The 18,977-nt window shown below is 30.8% G+C and overlaps 1 protein-coding gene, 1 long non-coding RNA gene and 1 other non-coding gene across 5 annotated transcripts in view; 1 reads left to right on the top strand and 2 right to left on the bottom strand.

Annotated features, from left to right (window-relative positions):
- LOC141451012 (uncharacterized) overlaps positions 1–18,977 on the bottom strand; it is a 40,176-nt gene that overhangs the window by 17,279 nt on the left and 3,920 nt on the right. The window contains exons 2-7 of one of the 2 annotated variants that reach the window (XM_074122012.1): positions 4,371–4,616; positions 4,047–4,149; positions 3,873–3,956; positions 2,450–2,986; positions 609–688; positions 237–407 (exon numbers count right to left, since the gene is read on the bottom strand). In XM_074122012.1, the coding sequence (XP_073978113.1) occupies positions 237–407; positions 609–688; positions 2,450–2,986; positions 3,873–3,956; positions 4,047–4,149; positions 4,371–4,475 (1,080 nt within the window). In that variant the 5' untranslated portion in view covers positions 4,476–4,616. Of the gene's footprint in view, positions 1–236; positions 408–608; positions 689–2,449; positions 2,987–3,872; positions 3,957–4,046; positions 4,150–4,370; positions 4,617–18,977 lie in introns of those variants that run through there. The other variant, XM_074122013.1, reaches the window with a different exon arrangement.
- TRNAQ-UUG (transfer RNA glutamine (anticodon UUG)) lies at positions 3,510–3,581 on the bottom strand. The gene has a single exon. It is a non-coding gene; the product is annotated as a tRNA-Gln (tRNA).
- Positions 7,579–9,087, top strand: LOC141451567 (uncharacterized). 2 transcript variants are annotated; one of them, XR_012456892.1, is made up of 3 exons: positions 7,579–7,802; positions 8,647–8,804; positions 8,886–9,087. It is a non-coding gene; the product is annotated as an uncharacterized lncRNA (long non-coding RNA). The 2 variants fall into 2 exon arrangements; XR_012456893.1 differs by having other exon boundaries at positions 7,579–7,849.

Raw genomic sequence — 18,977 nt, 5'->3', positions numbered from 1 at the left:
ATTTTTTTTGTCCATATTTTACAGTTAACACTTCTTTTTCTACCACTGATTACAAATTATTACCAGAAGATTTATAAAAAAGACTTTGGCATGAAATATTTTGAAACAGGAATCGTATGTACGATTTGACTCAATTTTTGGAACAAAATGCAAAAAGAATGAAAAAAAATTGTAATTTCAATAATGATCTTTCCTTTTTAAATTAAAATGTTGAAATAAAAGAAATAACAACTTACTTTAGCAGTAATTAAATCATTTGATAGACGTTGATTTTCATTTTGATAACTTTCAATTAAATCTTCTTGACTTCTGATTTCATCTTGTAGAAGTTGGACTCTCTGTCGTTCCATTGTCGCAAGATTTTCGGTTCGTTTCAAATTCGCTTCCATTTTTTCATATTCAGCAACCTTTTTGCAATATAAAGAACATAATGATGAAAATTATAAGTTTCTCTTAGCGAGATAATAATAAAAATAATCAACGCATGATTTCTTAATGTTCTTAAATTGTTACTTTAAATAAGTGATCTCGGAATGTAAATAAAATATATACTGTTAATCTAAAGCACGGATAACTTCCAGAACAAACTAATAAGAAATATCACTTACTTTAGTCGTTAAAGCTGCTATCTGCTTGTTAAGATCTGCAATAGTATTTTGATGCTCTTCTTGCTTGTGAATATTAATGTCTGAAAATTTTAAAAAGGTTTTAAAAATCATTTTAAAAATTGTTTCATTAAAACATCAAACAATCCTAGTAAGATCTATTGAAATGAATAAACAAAATCACGGGTAATAAGTTAAATTTCTGAAAGGCCTCATGGGATTAATGGAGACTACATTTTTTTAAGATCTATATGAAAAAAGCTATGTCAATATTTACGCTAAAAATCAGTATACAACTATTTTTATTGGCATCAAATTCGAAAAGATAAATTGATTGTCCTGGTTGCCGGCTGACGACAGCTTTATTTGTTTCAACAAAAATCAAAAATGTGCTAAAAATTAAAAATATAAAATCCCTTTAAAAAAGAAAAAAAAAATGTGTGGATTGTTTTTCAGAAAACCTGATTTAACTGATATTTAAAAAAAATCCTCATCAACACTACTGATTTAATCTTAAAATTGTAAGTTTTTGCATCGTTGATATTTAAATTATCGATTAATTAACGAGTTTAAATTAGTTCCATTATAGAAAGCGCAAAAACCTTGTAAAAAGATGAAATTTGCAACCACAAAAAAATCTCCAACATTCAATATTTTAATTTTTTGAGTATCTTGAAATAAATTAGATTACAATAGTAAAGGATGCCTGGCTATCCAGTCAATTCCCTCTACGACCTAAAAATTGTATTATAGCTCCTAAAGCAAGGCGCAATTCGTGGGATACAGTAACAAGACATAATAGCTTAGTCCGAACTTTTGTAAAATTGATAGTTACAAAAATCCGTATTGATCTGAGTGTTGAATTACGTAGCAAATGCGTCTCAATGTGTTCCAAAAATTAATTCGAAAAAGAAAACGCTGTTACGGATGTGAGTATGTGGAATGATGGGCTTCAGTTTGCGAATAGGTTAACTAAACCCAAAAAGTTGTATACTACAACTAATTCTGCAAGCCTTTTTTTTTTATAGTTCTGACCTACCCACCAGAATTTCGTCACGTTTTCGAAGCATGTTACTCAATGTGGAAGCACAAGGCACAAGAAACATTTTGCCAAACAAATCCTTCGAAACGAAGAATGATGATGGTTCATATTTGAACTTTAGATTTCAGAACATATTTTCTGTACATTTTTTGGACTAACCAAAAAAAAAAATGCTACAGCCTGCATTTTACAGCTGCCCACTCCACATCCCATATCCCGAACTTCCAAATTTTTGAAAGTTCAAAATATCTGGTCAAATTAGAGTAGGTAATGATGGGAGCTTAAAACTTCAAAGTAGCTTTAATTAAGGTTAATTTTTAGAAACATTTGAACGATTAGTCAAATATTGAAGGATAGAATATGAAATATGAATGCCACTAATACTAAGGGATAGATTAGATTAGATTGAATAAGAGGGCGGTTCCACCAGAAAGGGGAAGGAACGCAGGCAATGCAAAATGTCCATTGTTCTCCGCCCAAATACTGAGGGATAGGGATTAAGAAATTACTAAGGGATAAATCGGAACATACTCGCAACATAGTACATTTTAATCGCTTTTGTTACGGCACGTCACAGAAAACTAGCTAAGACGATTTAAAGTTGATATATCTCAATTTGCTCAATTGTATACAATATCTTCGATGGAGAATTTAAAGTGGGAAAAAATATTAAGACCCTAAAAGAAAACGTTGACTAAACAGAAGTGTATTAAACAATCAACTATGGAAAAGTAGAAAGAGAAGTCCTCTTCCACACATGCATTCCGGTAAATGTCAATAACACTGATAAGAACATACATACCTGTCATACTTCTACACAATTTGATACCTTCCTTCGTTACGGTATAAGTGGCGTTTGGTGGAACAGTTTGAAGATCACTTAATGTTAATTCGTTTTGTACAATCTCATATTGTTTTTCCTCTTCCATAATATTATTAAAAGATGAATTGAGACCACTATTAACATCATTTATCTCATTTTTAGTGGGTGCTTTCACTTCGTCAACCTTGGGTGTATTATTATTCTTATTTAAATTAAATTCATTACCCTCAAGATTTTGAGCTCTATTAACCATACTGTCATGTAACTCTGTAGGTTTTTCCTGAGCAATGCATTCAGGTTCAAGAACATCTTTATCTTTACTTTTATTATTTGTTTTAGATAAGTAATTTTTCTGGATTATTTTTTTAACAGAACTCAAATGTTTAATATTTTTTACTAGCGGAAGAGGATCGGAAGAACATGAATTAAGTTTCCTTTCGAAATATGGTGTGCTAGCTCGCACAATACATTCAGCTTCCTTCAGTATTTCTTCTACACTTAGACCTTCGCTGATACCTAAACAATATTTAGAACTCCATTTAAACTTAATAATAAAACAAAAATATATCAAAAAATTAATTCATTCTCGCAATGAATATAGCAATTGAGAAAGATAAATAAATCCCTTTCTTCTAAGTAAAGAGCTATGTTCTTTGCACTTAAATATTTAATTCACTTTCAACGTAATTTAAATGCAAAATTTTTTATGGTAATTAACACAATTGTGTTTGCAATTTTTAAAATTCAATAATCACTATTTATGAACATTATTTTTATTTTTTTCTTAAGTTATATTTTGTAATATATTATATTTGTAACTACGTATTTCCTTCTCTATTGCATCATTGTTAATGTATGCATAACCATATTATAAATTACTTTTTTTAATGTCTTAATTTTCAATTATTATTCTGAGATATCATATATTAATTAGTAAAAAGTTCGCGAGAATAAATTAATAAATAAATATGAAAAATGCTAATGATTAAAAAGATAGGCAAAAATTTAGAGAGAAAAAAAAAGAAAAAAAAAAAAAAGAAGGTCCCACCGAGATTTGAACTCGGATCGCTGGATTCAAAGTCCAGAGTGCTAACCATTACACCATGGGACCGGACAAACGCGCACGAACACTTCTTACTAAATAATTAGAAGGCCTAAATATACTATTAGGAGCTTACGACTATTTCTATCCTACCATAATTTATAATGTAAATAAAAACTGAAAGAGTAATTCGGGAGCTCGTTAATTCCATCAATCTATGAAATTATTAACCGGGAAAAATAAATTAAACATTCATAAAATAAAAAAAGAACTTAATTATATCAACTTTTTTCGTCATTTGAAATTAAGCTTAATGTTTTTTCTTTCTTTTTTTTGAATGATTAATTTGATTAACTATACCATCTTCAGTGCACTGGGAATTTTCCCCAAAATGTGTGACTAGATAATCAGATATTTGTTGAAGGATCTCTTCAATATCTTGATCTGAAACAATTAAGATATATTTTTAAAAAAAACTATCAATGCAACAGCTTAGATACGCAAGTGCAATAGAAACCAAAAACAAAAAAGTACCTGAGTTTAGTTCAGGTAAAAGTGCGGAAGATTGAATATTAAGTGATGTGATAGGTACATTATTAGTGCATTCCACACTTTCTGTAATTGTCTTACAGAGTTCCTAAAACAAATAAAGAAACACAATAACTTAATCTGTTCAAATTATTTGCACTCCGTAATTATTATGCATTTATGAATTCATATGCTCTGTATTTTCTATTAGTGCCTTAATATTTACGTAATAAGCTCTGTGATAGTAAATTATAAAGAAACTACTCGGATTAAATCGCATTTTAAGTGAAGCAAGAAAAAATTATGTTGAGAAAATGAAAAATGAAGTACCTGACAAAGTTTTTCTTTTTCTAAATAATCGGCCACGGACGGTGCAACCTCAGACTTCGAAGAATCCATCTGCCTCAAAGGACTGAACATAAAACAACAATGCATTACTGGTTAGAAACATAGCCTGGATCACGTGAACCTTATAACTTGACGGTAGCCTCCAGCTGCTCCGGCGCCCAGCCAGAATCAACTTGCTACTCTCCAGGAGCGCTGCGAGCAGCGATATTTTATTGCACTGTTTACCTGCTGCAATAAAATATTTTTTAAAATACAAAGTCACTTTTTAGATATTAACAAACTTAAACTTATAATAAAGGTACACAACATAAAAATAACGATATACAATAGGCGCTTACGACAATTCTAGTCCATGTAAAAAAAAAAAAAAAAAAATGAGTTCACGATCCAAAGAATTTTAATTATAAAGAAAATAAGAAAACTCTTCATACAGGTTTAGAGAGCAAATTTTATATATTTATTTTACCCATAATTTTGGTCTTAATAATGCTAAAAGCCAATTTGGTGTAATTTGAACAAGCATCTAATAACTTCAGGAAACCCAGGTGTTTCCTGAACTTCTATTTGAAATCAAGTTTAAATTTCTCTAAACGCTTGTGAAAGAATTATGGGAATCATGAACATTTATAAGATTTTAGTTCTTATTCTGGAAATACAAGCTAAGAAGTTTTTTTTTCCACCTGAGTTATTAAAAAAAAAAGAGTGGTTTTTAACAAATTGTTTGACTGTCTGTCTCCCGGGAAGTAAAAGTATGTGTCAGCTTTAACTCTAAAACGCTAAAACACTGTCTTCAAATTTGAATTTTAGTTTAGTGTGCAATCATGGAGACAGGCAATAAAATTTTGAACTATATTAGCCATCCCGTAATGACACTTTTTCTTTTTTCTAAGACCAACTTTCTTTTTTTTTATAAGCTTATACTGCATACTTGAGTTTCAAACTTTTTATTTGGAACGTTTTCTTGGAAAATTCTTTTAAAAGACACTTTGGAAAGAGATGTGGGTGCAGGTGCCCTCAAGAAGAGGTGGATGGAAAACAATTTGTAATGTACTGCCTCGTCACCTAATAACTGGAAATAAAACTTAGTGAAATTTCAAATTCCATAACAGAAGAAAAATAAGTTGACAAAAGTGCCACTTTATTGAATACAGTTTTCACTTTTTGGTGTTTTTTTTTTTGTGTAATGGTTCGAATGATTTTCCTTAATTTTAGCAAACCCACTTCATGTGTGTACGTCCACTTGTGAAAATGTTCATAACATTTGTTTTGGAGTTCTACGGAAGGGATGAAGTTGTTCTTCTCTAAAAGTGTGTGTACTAACCTATATAATATTTATATGAAATGTTTAAGATTTCGAGCTTGTAGTACGAATTTTGGAAGTAGGACATATAAAAGGCTTTTTCTATTTATTAACAAGTTGTCAAAAGGTAACATTTGTACTTTGGCGTAACGTAAGTCAGACTTGTCACTTTAATTTGAATTTTTTTTTTAGGAAATTGTTGTTTTTATTCTAATTCTATGGGAACTATGACAACATGCTTCCATCACTAGTATCATTTTATTAAAAAGAACGTGATGCATAGGGTAGTATTGAAATAAAACATATTATAACAATGGAATTCCAAGTGGACATCCCACGTTCAAGTCCAGTAGCCGCCACTTAGAATTATTTCTACACAGCATAGCGATGGATAATTTTGTCTGTAACGAGAGGAAATTGTCTGAAGACTGTCAGACTGACAGGGCAGTGCCCTGACCAATGCTCTAGGTGCCAATAAGCACTTAGACATTGACGTGAAATAACAAAAACTGCTGTGAACTCACACAACTTCCAGATTCTCAAATTTTTTCCAAACTCCGAAAATATGAAAGTGAAAATTATTAAAAAATCAGTTAGACCGGCAGTGCTGGATAAAAATTAGCGGAAAAAACATAAATCTTTACGTAAGTAAATAGGAAGTTTATGGAAAACACCTAGGAGTTATTTTTTTAAAAAAAAAATCGAAAAATGATCAATCCATGAGTAAAACGGTACTTTCTCTTAGAGTATTTTCTTCTAACTCAGAATAAACTTGTATACTAGTAAATAGATGAAATTAAATTATGCAAAAAAGAATGTAAATGTTCCTTATTATTTAACTTCATAAATGTAACATAGATTGGAATAAAGCGCTTTGTAACTGCTGCTCTCTTTTAGTAGCTTTTCTAATCAATAATTAGAAATTTCTTTCCTTAAGGTGAAATATCACTTCATTTGATCCAACTACAGCGGGGCCTTATGTATACAGCTCTTGGTTGAATTATATCTATTAGTTTATTTATAAAAATGTTTTTGAATAAGGGATTCGAGAGTCACTATTCTGTTTAAACAGCAAAGTTCATTTTTTTTGTCAACAATTTTAATAGAGGTGAATGATGTCATTCTAAGGGTAACACCTAATTTGAATAGATTTTGAGAAGTTGAGGCCAGTTTACTGAGAAATTTAGTAGTCCAATGACCTTTTATTAAATGTTTAATTTTTATCAAAATAACTTTTGCCAGCATAGATCTGTATAATTAGGAGCAGAATTTTGCACTAGTTCTTCATTATTACTATTATTTTATACTTTTTGACGATCAACCCTTATACAACTGTCCTACCGGACAGTTTTAATTTATTAATTTTATTATTATTTTGTTGCTAACGTAGCGGATTGTTTATTATTTAAGAAATTTTGTAGACGTTGATGAGAGTTGAATTTTCATAAGACCAACAACGTTCTATTTATTATTAATTGCTTTTTTTTTATTTTCCATTCCACCAAGTACTTCCTAATCTTTCTCTAACTTACTACTCTAAACTTTGAATTGAGGAATAGTTTATCATTCACACTATTAAGGCTGGCAGAAAGGTTTTATTATAATCGAGATTCATCCCTTATGAGAGTGTTAAATTATTGACAGTATGACAAAACGGCTAATGACAATGGCTGTCAATGCGCCAAAAAAAAAAGATGACAAAGTGTGCCCAGTTCCAGTTAGCTTTTTTGGATTTTTAATTTTTTCCACATAGTATACAAGAGAACGTATACATTTTCTAACTCATAAGTAATTATTATTGACAGGTGACTCTAGCCTTTAATAATCTTTGCGTTTTCGATTTAAACACATTTCTGATGATCAGAAGGTAATATTTACATCTGATTCAGTTATTTGTCTAACATTATTTAATTAGGTTCTTTCATTTATACAAAATAAGTGGTTGTCTTCAGTGATTTTAGTCCGTTCTTCAGTTTTTACCATCTTTTGGAATTTTTCATTTCAATACCATTCCTTAGTTTAAAAGAAATAAAGCAAAGAATTCTTGATCTAAATATGGAATTGTTGGCCTCGATGGAAATGGGCCATACTTCGGAAAAAAAGATAATTTAAAGGTACAATGTGCCAGAGTAAAGTACAGTTAGAAGAATGCCGATATGTGGTAAATTTTCTGTCGGATTAATTTTGTGATTAACCTGGAGTGGGGTTTAATAGTACTAGCTTTGTTTTCTGAGCCAAACATTCTTGTATAATTCGAAAGTAATGGTACCAGCTTAGAATTTATTAGAAGAGCCCTACTTCAGATGATAATTAACATGTTGTTCGTAAGATACAGATATCACAGCTTCCGTCATTATATCCACAACCACGGCAAATTAACTATAAGCTAGTGTTCCCACTTCTCATTTTGATACCAACTTTAAGCAAATCGATTTAAACACTCTCTCCCTTTGAAGGTAGAATAAATTTAAATTCCTGGTCGCCCAAGGTTAGCCTTTATGACCTTGGTGCAAAACAAGCTCCGTTATTATAAAATGAAAAAGATATCTAGACATAATTGAAGGAGAATTAAGCTTTCAAATACACCTCAATATGAAAGGTTGAATAAGGGGCGGGTGTTGGTCTAGTGGTCAAGAGCGTAACTTTGAAAGTGGGAGATCCCCAGTTCAAAGCCCGCGTAAGTCTACTTTTTATTTGTTAGAAAAAAATTGTTTATAGTAAGTATGAGCTTCCGCCCCTGTCCACGATAACTAATTAGTAGCGAGACGTTAAGCCCCGCCTGAAAAAATAGGCGATTGCTTCACTTTACTTTATAGAAGGTTGAATGAGATCCTATCAGCAATAAAAAAAAAATCATATTTTCCGGGCCCCGATTTAAATGAATACTGTGTATGTAATTTACTGATATTAACCGAATCAGAGAGTAAATTTTGCTTTCTCCTAATCTCTTACTTTTAGGAAAGAAAGTTTTCAGTTGAGTCAAAATTTTGACTTGAGTTTCCAGCAAAATATGAGATCCACTAAGCAAGAGTGGAGTGTAAAATGACATACATGATTTTCTCTTTGGTTCTCTGGTACAATCTTTCTTAAAAGATGAAATTTTTCCCATATATATTGTAAGTACAATATATTCACCAAGACATATGTAATATTTTATTGTTTTAACAAAACTATAATAATTTAAGATATTTAATCAGGAAAATAATGGGGAATCGATGCTGTGAACAAAGTTAAGAATCACCTTTATATATCTACCAAGAAACTCTCTAGAAGCCAGACATAAAACCGCTTGAAAGCGCTTCCGAGGACACTCTATTGAGAAAAGTAAAATGTAGAGCTGTTTTAGATCAAATCCTGAAAAATTAAGAAACCAATAAAAATATTCCTTTTCCAAAAAAACCTCTTAGTTTTAATTTTTTTATTCTTTGATTCAAAATGAAAAGCTGACACTTTTACTAAATAGTACATTTCATTTCTGAAACAGTACATAATGCTTCAAGAAGCTATTTCAGCTTGGTTGAAGTTTCCTAAAACGTATCGCAATAATATTCAATCGGTGTTTTAAAAGAGTCATAAGGATTGTCTTCTTAATAGTTAACACCTTAATTTTGAACAAGTTAAAAAAGGAATCTTTGGAATTTTTTTTTTTTTTTTAAATCACTTCCTATTCATGGATTTTTATCAAAACATTATAAACCTCCTTATATTATCAAATAAATAAAAACTCCCAGCTTCTCGCAATTATTTGTTTAAAAGATAATTCAAACCAAATAATAATAATAATAATTGCAAAGAAGGGCTAAGAGAGTTAGAAAACCATAACGCACTCACACATCACACACTGCAATCAAATAATTTTTTCGACTGGAGATTTTCATATTATTTGGGAGTGAACTCAATTTCAATAATATTTATATCTTACCCTTAAGTGACTATGGAAAATTTTTCAATCTATAAATAGACGATGGACAATTGTACGAATGTACTTCCTTTGTTCAACAACTCTATAAGAAGGCGTAAGAAAAAAAAAATTAATTGTTAATTTAAAATAATCTGACCTCTTTTATAAAATGAATTATGTTGATTCAATTGTATACATAGATAATTTATTTTTTACCCTGAAAATGTCACGTGACGATTATCAAAATGAATGGAATAATACAGCCCATTATTATAATTTTTTTTTTTTTTGCTACTCATTATTCTCCTTGAAAATATTGAGAGATATAACGCAGATGAAATAAATAATATGAGAGTTATCTACATATTAGCAGAATATTCTACTACAAATACTATTATCAGTATCAGATTTTACTGATTTATAAAACAGTTGAAAGAATATTTTCTAAAAATGATTTTGAAATTTAAGAATGGAAGAGAAACATTTTTTAAAACTCCCCAAAGCAATCTAAACATTTGTTGCGCAAACCATTATTCATCCCATTATTTGTTTTATCATTCTCATTATTAAATCTCATTATTTGTTTGACTAATTTGTCTTTAAATAGTTATATTTATATAAAAACAAAATATAATTATATTTTAATTAGTTTTAAACAAATTTAAAATAGCAAAATATGAAGTTGTGCTGGGTCGGTTGGAGCTAGTTCGTATAACTTCATTGGTGTACCAAGACATTCATATTGGGGTAATGTGCAGGGTTACTACAAAATGATAATGGTCTGGTGCATTTAATACAATATATTGTAAATAGACTATAGAATGAATGCCCAAACAGCAGTTTACAATTATGCGACTAATTTTTTTTAAAAAAGTTAATATAATAATTTGCTACAATGATACCTGGGATTTATCCCCAGGATGAAGCATGCTGTCGAAGCAAAAACAAAAATAGAAACGTCAGGTAGTAATAACTTTAGGAAACTCTTTATAAAACTATAGTTTCCAGTAGCAATAAACGTAAGCTTGTCGGGGTTTATATTAGAGACAGGCATGAGGTTAGTACAAATATAAAATCTCGAATAGTCAAAATGTAATTCTAGTCAATACAAAAAGCTCTGAGCATCAACCAGTTCTCTAGTGAAACCAAGTTGATATTATTTAATACCATATTAAGGATGGTAATACATTGTGACAGCAAAACTTGGTCACAAGCGAAAGAGGACGAGCACGTTAGCACTACAAGGAACATAGTGGATGAAGTTCGAATGTAGAAATAAAAAAAACGTTTTAGTGAAATGGATCTGGTGAAAAGTGGGTTAGTCACCTGGGATGAACGGAACAGTTCCGAAGACATAAGGAAATCAAAAGAAAGAAAGGAATGCAAAAACTGCACAGACAAGAAGACAAAGACTCAGGGGATTGAGAAAGTGGAGACGAGTGGTTCATGAGAAAGAGGAGTAGAGGAAAGTAGTTAAAGGGGCTAGAGCCTTTAAGGAGCTGTAATAAAAAGAAAAAGGAGTTAATTTAATAAATTTGAGGAAGTTTTTATCCGTTTCTTCGTTGAATGTAATTTAACTGTTTCCTACCTTCAACTGCATAATTCAACTTAATTATTATATGTGGAATCGAAAATGGATGAGGACGAGTTTTATCTGAAGCCAGAAATGACAAATTTACCGTTATTAAAATTGTAAAGATTTTCTCGATTTTTTTGTTTGTTTTAAAACGAATAATCATCAAAAAAATTTATATTAAGTTATTACTGGAAATCAATCATTGTCCATTAAAAGTTTTTTTTATTCCTTCATTTTTTTATAAGTGATTATAATACTCACATTGTGATGATTTTACATGATGCAATATATTGCAATATAATTTCTTTCTTCTTGTGATAAAACTAGAAAATTGATATTAAGAGAAAATATTTCTGAGTGATTATTCAAAAGAGATTTTTACGTATAAAATAATTAATCACATTTCAAGGTTGATTGGTTAGAATAATTTCGTCATTTTTTCGCTTCCTCATTCTGCTTCTCTTCCCTCCTTCTCCAAATATCGCTATATATTTTTTTCTACAAACCTGATATACTACCGACTCTTACAGTCAGTTATTATTAAATATAAAAATAAATACATATTTAAATATTTTTTACAAATCGCTCCCTATTCTTAATCAAGTATAGGCACATTGTGTTCAGATTATTAGAAGCATGACCTGCATCAGCAGACCAGTAAATATTGCGAAAGATGAAAAATTAAAATTTTAACAAACAAACTGAAGCCATCTTATTTTCCAAACGTAGACCAGAGCTTTGGAAAGATACTTCTTTCCGAGAGCAGACATTGCCACCGTCAAGTGCTGTCTGATATCTAGGTGTCACCTTTGACCGGAAACTCACCTTTACTCCTCACTTAATGGATCGTATTAACAAAGGCAAGGTAGCAATCCGAGCACTATTAGCTCCAATGCAGAGAGTCTAAACTGACCACAAGTAATAAGTTGATATACAAGGTAAAATTCAAATCCATTTTATTATATGTCTGCTTCTCACGGAGTATCACCACCTGCAGATAATGCCAAACAAGTTTCTTAAGCTGGCAACGAATATAAAGATTAAAGACTTGCACGACTCTTGAAAGATGGACAAAGTGGAAAAATGTATTTTCCACGCCAATGAAAAGGTTTTTGCTTTAACCAAAGTTAATAGTAACCCGCTGTGTAGAAACATAGAAACTACAACGTTGGAGTTGAGTACAGCCATCAGAGGATGAAAAACGCTCTCATGTAAAGTGAGCTTATAATGCTTAGGATTGTTTTGTTACATTTTTTCTCTTAATTTAATTAATTTATCGTAATTTAGGTCTGACTTTGATCTTTTTACAATCGTTAGTTAGGAGGGTACAGTGTAAACTGAAACTCCAGAAGTAAAACTGTACATATTATGATTTTGAATAGAGTGTCTTTTGTCTTTTTTTCTTTTCTTGTAGAAAATAAACTTTACAAAAAAAAAGTTTAATTAAAAGAAAAGAAATTGCAACTAAATAATTTTCGAGATTCTAATTTACAAATTTTCTTTAAACCTTAAAAATAGTAATTGAAACATTGTAGTTCTTAATATCATTTTACATTTCATTATTAGTGGGAATGTCTATGAAAAGAGTATAAGAAAGAGGCTACAACACATCCATGTATATCTGCAGCAAGAATTAAACGAAAAGACCTGGGAGATACTGCAGCGAACCCAGAAGAAGCCATCAAATAAGAGACTTGAGGATTAGGTAATACTTGAAGCGAAGGAATCTCTAGAGTTACCGCAACATATTGGTTGCCATAAGTGATCAAACGTTTGGGCGATATCGAGAAACAAACCCAAGCAGTAATTTTGCCTCGCAGATGCAGAGGACAATGTGATGATACCGGATTTTTGCTGTAGAGAGTTCGGAAACCGTATTAGTGATTAAGATTAGACTATACATAACCACTAGTCAAAGTAAAGTAAACTTGCTTTCGAATTATTTATCTTACAAAATTAAGTAATGTACTGAAATATATCAAATAAACAGAAATAGATTACAGTGGTTTGAAGAAAAAAATTTATTGTAATTTTTATGGAATTATGATTATTTTTTTATTTGTTGAGTTTCCCACATAAACCAAATCAAAAAAATTAAGAATTAAAAGTATTTACATCTAGATCGTTCTAACAAAATATTTGTTAGTGACCAATAAAAGATAAAGCTAACATTGTTTTAACAGCAATCTGTACACTAACTAATAAAAATAGTAAATATTGATTAACTGCATAAAAGACCTATACTGTAAAGGAAATGATATTTCGTCAATTTTTTAAAATTAATTTTGATATAAGAAACATCTTTCTTTCTCTCTGTAAGAAAAAGAATTATTATTATACTAATATTGATCCGTTTTTTTTCTCCGCAAAATTAATTTCATTTCCCCCATGTCTACAACACAGGTGTATGTCACAATCATACACTAAAAGTATCAAACTAAAGCGATCACAATAAATCCAGTGAATAACTTCTTCATTTAGCGCTATATACCAATATGCTAAGGCTGATATACAAGTATAGCCCTTAGCGACGTCTAAACTGTCAGTGATTGATATTGTTATCGGATCCTCTCATGAATACACTATCCTATCATCATATGTTTTGTCTTCTGTATTCTGCAACTTTGACGATTCCATATTAATCTCTTGCAAATGAAGCAATCCTAACCTTGAAAGGAAATTCCCTACTTTTTCTTTTTTTTTACCAGTCATACCTTTTCCTTCTGCGGTCCAGAGATTATTGAATAATTTTATACGTTAACAGGGCAAGATAATCTGCTTTCGCCTCATCAGGGATTTCATTTTGTTACTTAAATATTTACTTAAATAAGTACTTATTACATCTATGTAAAGGTCATTATTATTACTGTTAATTATTTTTGGTGACTGATTCATTATTTCAATAGGATGAAAAAATAAATGCCAATTTCAGTCATGATATTTATTTATTGTGGCCGAGCTTTCGACCTAGGGACTAGATCATCTTCTGGGCTGTGGAACAGATTTTACAATTAGTTATTTTACAATTATTTTATATTACAATTTTTATAACCGCATTGTAAAATATGTTCCACAGTCCTGAAGTTCATTATTATTATGACTTCTTTTTTTTATCTCAGATTCAGAAGATAACAATGTAACCATCCAAGCTCATTATTATTGGTCACCTAGAAATTCACCGCTTTTTACCGTTGGAAGTAAATATTTCGGTCCAATCATTGGGCTGTTATACTGATGTCTAGTTCCAATGGAACTATGCTAGTTGCCAAAAATAATATCCGGGTCATTACCCAGATAGTCAGTGCCAACTGTTTGCTAGAGCTTATTGCGTTTGTATAGTTTCTGGCTTTTGATGATACAGTTTACATCCATCATCCCGTATTATACACTCCTTAATTATGCATCTTTTGTAATTTCTGATGCGGAAACCGTGGTTCTATATAACTGCCATTGAAATCACCCGATTCTACTAGTGTAGTTACGAATCCTTTTTGTTTTTTTCAATAAAAATAGGTCGTTAGTCGCTTATGAGCGATCCGGCTTCTGCCGACCAATATTTTTTTTGTTGTCTCAGAATTTTCCGATATTCTCACTAAATTGAGTAGAAGATTGTAAAAACGTAATATATTACCACTTTAGAAGATAGTCAACTCATCCAGAACTCCTTGAAATTAAATTTTGTTAGAATCATACACTAATTAGATGAGATATGCGTAAGTCAATAAAACTAAAGTTCATTGGTTGGAGTGGGTCCTCAAAAGAAAAAAAGAAGAAGAATTTCAAGAGATGTCTAACAATGTTTCACTCAACAAGTTCTTGAAATTTTCAATATTAACCAGATGATTAAGGAAAAACATCTCTTTCCTTCTAATTTAGTGTTTAAATTTACAGCACATTGCTCAGTATTCCATCCTAATTAATCAAGGATGGACGAAACAACTTACTTGTACTACACTGGCTTTCTATATTTTTGCCAATTATTCTCTCTTCAATCAAATCTCTGATAAAGGAAGTAGACAAAAAAGAAAAGTATAAAATTCCATTTCCATTTTTTTAAAGAGAAAGAATGAAATAACTATGTAATTTCCTGTCAGTTCCTTAAAAAGAAAAAGTTAATAAGCGATAAATTTCAAGGGTAACACCTTTACAGTTACAAACGGGAGGAACAAAAAATAACAATAAATCTATTGAAACTATCGTAGCAAATTATCTAGTAATTGATGTTACGCTTTGAAGGTCATATAATGATTGTGTAAACCTCATATACACGATATATGTTTTGAAATTCTAACGAGTGTCCAGTACTTTCAAATTAATAAACTCTTATTCACTTCCTAACATGTTTTTTTTTAAATTACGAATTCTTTATTGATAATTTCGAGACCACACTTTGCTAAATATTACATTCTTCATACTCCTTATAATGTGATTGACAACGTTAACTTTGGAATTATTGCACTAAAGCTCAGAGTTTAGCTCCATATTCCATCCATATTGCCCGTGGGAAATTATTTTCTACCTTGCATTATTCAAATGAGATATTCCCCAATTCCTATCACCGATTGTCAAACCCTCCATACAATTCCTAAATATTTATTTGTAGAACCAAATCGAGAGAACCACTTATCACAACAATCAAAATCTTGTAATACAAAAATCTTTAACAGTGGACTCAAGATTTGAACTTAGAAGAAGTTATAAAATAAATAACAATTAAATTAAGTACAAGTACGAGTTCATACATGGCTAATCAGTTTGCAAGTCTTCTTTACATAACATTCAGGTCATTATAAAGTCATAATAATTTAGAATAGAACCTCTAGTTATCGTTATTTGGTTTAAATAAGCTGTCTACATATATTACTGAGTAATGAATTGTTTTTAATTAAAAAATAATATTTATTACTTCCTTTTTAAGTAATATAACTTAGATTTTTCTAAAACTAATTTCTGGAAGATATTTGATGTATGAACACTTATGAAAGGTTTTATCTTAATTCTTAAGATACTTTAGATAAATAGTTACTGATAATTAAAGAACGATTTGTAAAACTTGTTTCATAACAATATGGTCAACTAATTTATCTATATTTCTTAACTAACAGTTGATAGATAAATTTATTTCAACCAAATGAAACTACAATCACTTTGAGAAATAAAAAGGTAAAATATTGGCGTTTAATGCTAGCTTACGTTGGCTTGCTGTACTGCAGATGCTCGTAGCACCAACCTCATTTACTGATAACGTTCTTAGTTCATGTTTCATGCTACTATAAATCACCTTTGCGTGAATTCACAAATTGACGGGAGTCTTTATTCAAGTTATTTCTATGTTTCATCGTAATCGTAGAAGACAAAATATAATTTAGGCTTTTTATTTATAAATAATCTCAGTATACGAGGTGTGGCTATTAAATAACGAGACTATTGCTGTAAAACATTTTATTTTAAATTTATACATATTTAGTTATTATCACCTTCAATATACACCTCTCCCCTATCCCTACAACGCTCCTTGCGAATTTACCATTGTTCGAAACAGTGCTGGAAGTCTTTTTCTGTCAGCTCCTGCATGACGCGTGCCGCTTTTTCTTTCACAGCTTAATGGACTGAAATCGTGTCACTTTTAATGCAGATTTGACTTTGGGAAACAGATAAAAGTCACATGGGGTCAGGTCAGGCGAATAAGGCGGATGGCCTAAAACTGAGATGTTATACTGGGCTAGAAACGTTGACAAACAATGCAGTGTGAGCCGGCGCGTTATCTTGATGGAGAACTCATGACTAGTTCTTCCACAAATCGGGTCGTTTTTTCCTTACTCTTTCACGGAATTGAGCAAGCACCTCACGGTAGTAATTTTGATTAATTATAATCGATATTTTCATCCGTTTTGGACGTGGAAGGGCGACCCAGGCGGTCATCTCCGACGTCTTCTAGGCCATCTTGGAAACGCTCGAACCACTCAAAAACTTGCGCACGTGATAAACATTCATCGCCATAAACTTCTTTTAATAAAAAATAAGTTTCAGTAACGGTTTTACCCAGTTTCATGTGAAATTTCACGACAATTCGTTGCTCTACTACATGTGTAGTATCATGTTTTCGGCAAAACGAAACTAACACCTCTTACACAAACAACGGTACCGGTCAGACAGATTTCTCTACAAACACGTGAGACGCTGCAATCAAAAGAGAAGGCTTTTCGCTGCACAGCTGTCGGTCGTTAGGATTTGGCAGCATCAGTCTCGCTATTTAATAGCCACACCTCGTAAATACAAAAAAAAAACATAAAATCTGTTCCCCTAAATTCTTGACATCCTTTAAAAAATTTTCGAACTAAGGGCTTTCCTTGAAATGCTTGAAATTTTGACAGTTTGAGACTACTTTTCCTGATTGGCAATGCCACTTAAATGTGGCAATGTACGAAGATAATTTGAACTCATTGTAGTGACCCTGTACTTCTCATTTAGCACCGAATTTACTTTATTTGAGATTGTAATCTATCAGAGCAACAATGATAGAAGATTATTCTCAGATAAGTTCAGATAATCTTCAATTGGATGAGGAAGAATCGTATTATGCCATTGGTAGCTACAGTAGGTTCTGGACTTACCAGAAAACAGGGCAGTTATCCAAACAGCCGTATTTAAGTCATTATGTTCGGTTTAAATTGAGAAGTTCAAACCAGCTTCATTCAACCTTCTTCCTTCCACTCACCTGAATTTCATAACCTTCGTCAATGTGCATCAACTTCATCACATTTTGGAGTTCTTTTCTCTGAAATTCGAAAATCTGATTTATGGTCAATTAAATGTTTTTTTCAAACAGAATTTTACTGTTCAATACCTACTATTTACCTATTTAAATACCTATTTTTTCCTCAGTTTTTTGTGGAAGTAGTGTTTTAAGGAAGAGCTATTCCAACTTAGTTCTTCTCAGAACAATTTACAACTTTGGCACCAATATAAAAGTAGACATAAAAGCGTGCTAGAATTATGAAAATCTATAACTGAAAATGTGATTTTAAAGAACAGATTTCGATTTTTTACTATTTTCTCAAAAATAAAGTGCTACAGCGATAAATTTAAATTTCATACATTATTTATCTAATAACGTTTTCCAAAAAAAAAATTATTTTGGATTCTGATGAAACTAAGACTAAGAATATAAGTATTAAATCACGTGGTCTAATCTTCTGGACTAAGAAAGAATCTGTTGGATTTATGCCAGTATGGAATTGTCTGTACCACACCCACATCCCATTTATTTTGATGGACAATTGTTGTTTATAAGTGTAATAATTTATTCTTTCCGGGATCTGTTACAGCTCTTAAAAGTTTACATTTTATATAAACTCTTGCCAAATAAATGACTCTTAAGAACTAAGTTATTAATACTTTGTTTACGATTGACAGGAACGTTTATAAATAAAGTATAATAGGTTTATAAGAATATAAATCAACAAATAATAAATAGCAATAGTAATTGTTTTTTATTAATAACATTAAACATTTAAAACATAAACAGCTTTAAATAAATAAATTCATAATTCATTAAATAATAAATTCATCTGCCTGAACCTCAGAAATTTTTTTAATCAAAGTTCCGTGTCTCATTGCCCCCATGAGAGACGCAAAATGTCATTAATAATCAGGACTCTAAGATTCGTAAAATTATCAATGATTTCCGTAGATCATAATTGGACACAAGAAATTTCATTCATTAAAGAAGTTCGGGTCATTAAATACTGTTGTTTAATAAAATGTTCAAGCCAGATTTCCTTCGTCTCTAATCTTAAAAAGTCGAAATTT

Source organism: Rhodnius prolixus, unplaced genomic scaffold (assembly GCF_049639745.1).
Source record: "Rhodnius prolixus isolate KJV_2025 unplaced genomic scaffold, Rpr scaffold_8, whole genome shotgun sequence".
In the NCBI taxonomy this organism is placed as follows: domain Eukaryota; kingdom Metazoa; phylum Arthropoda; class Insecta; order Hemiptera; family Reduviidae; genus Rhodnius; species Rhodnius prolixus.
Note: the sequence above shows the minus strand (reverse complement) of the source record. Positions and strands in the feature narration are given on the sequence as shown.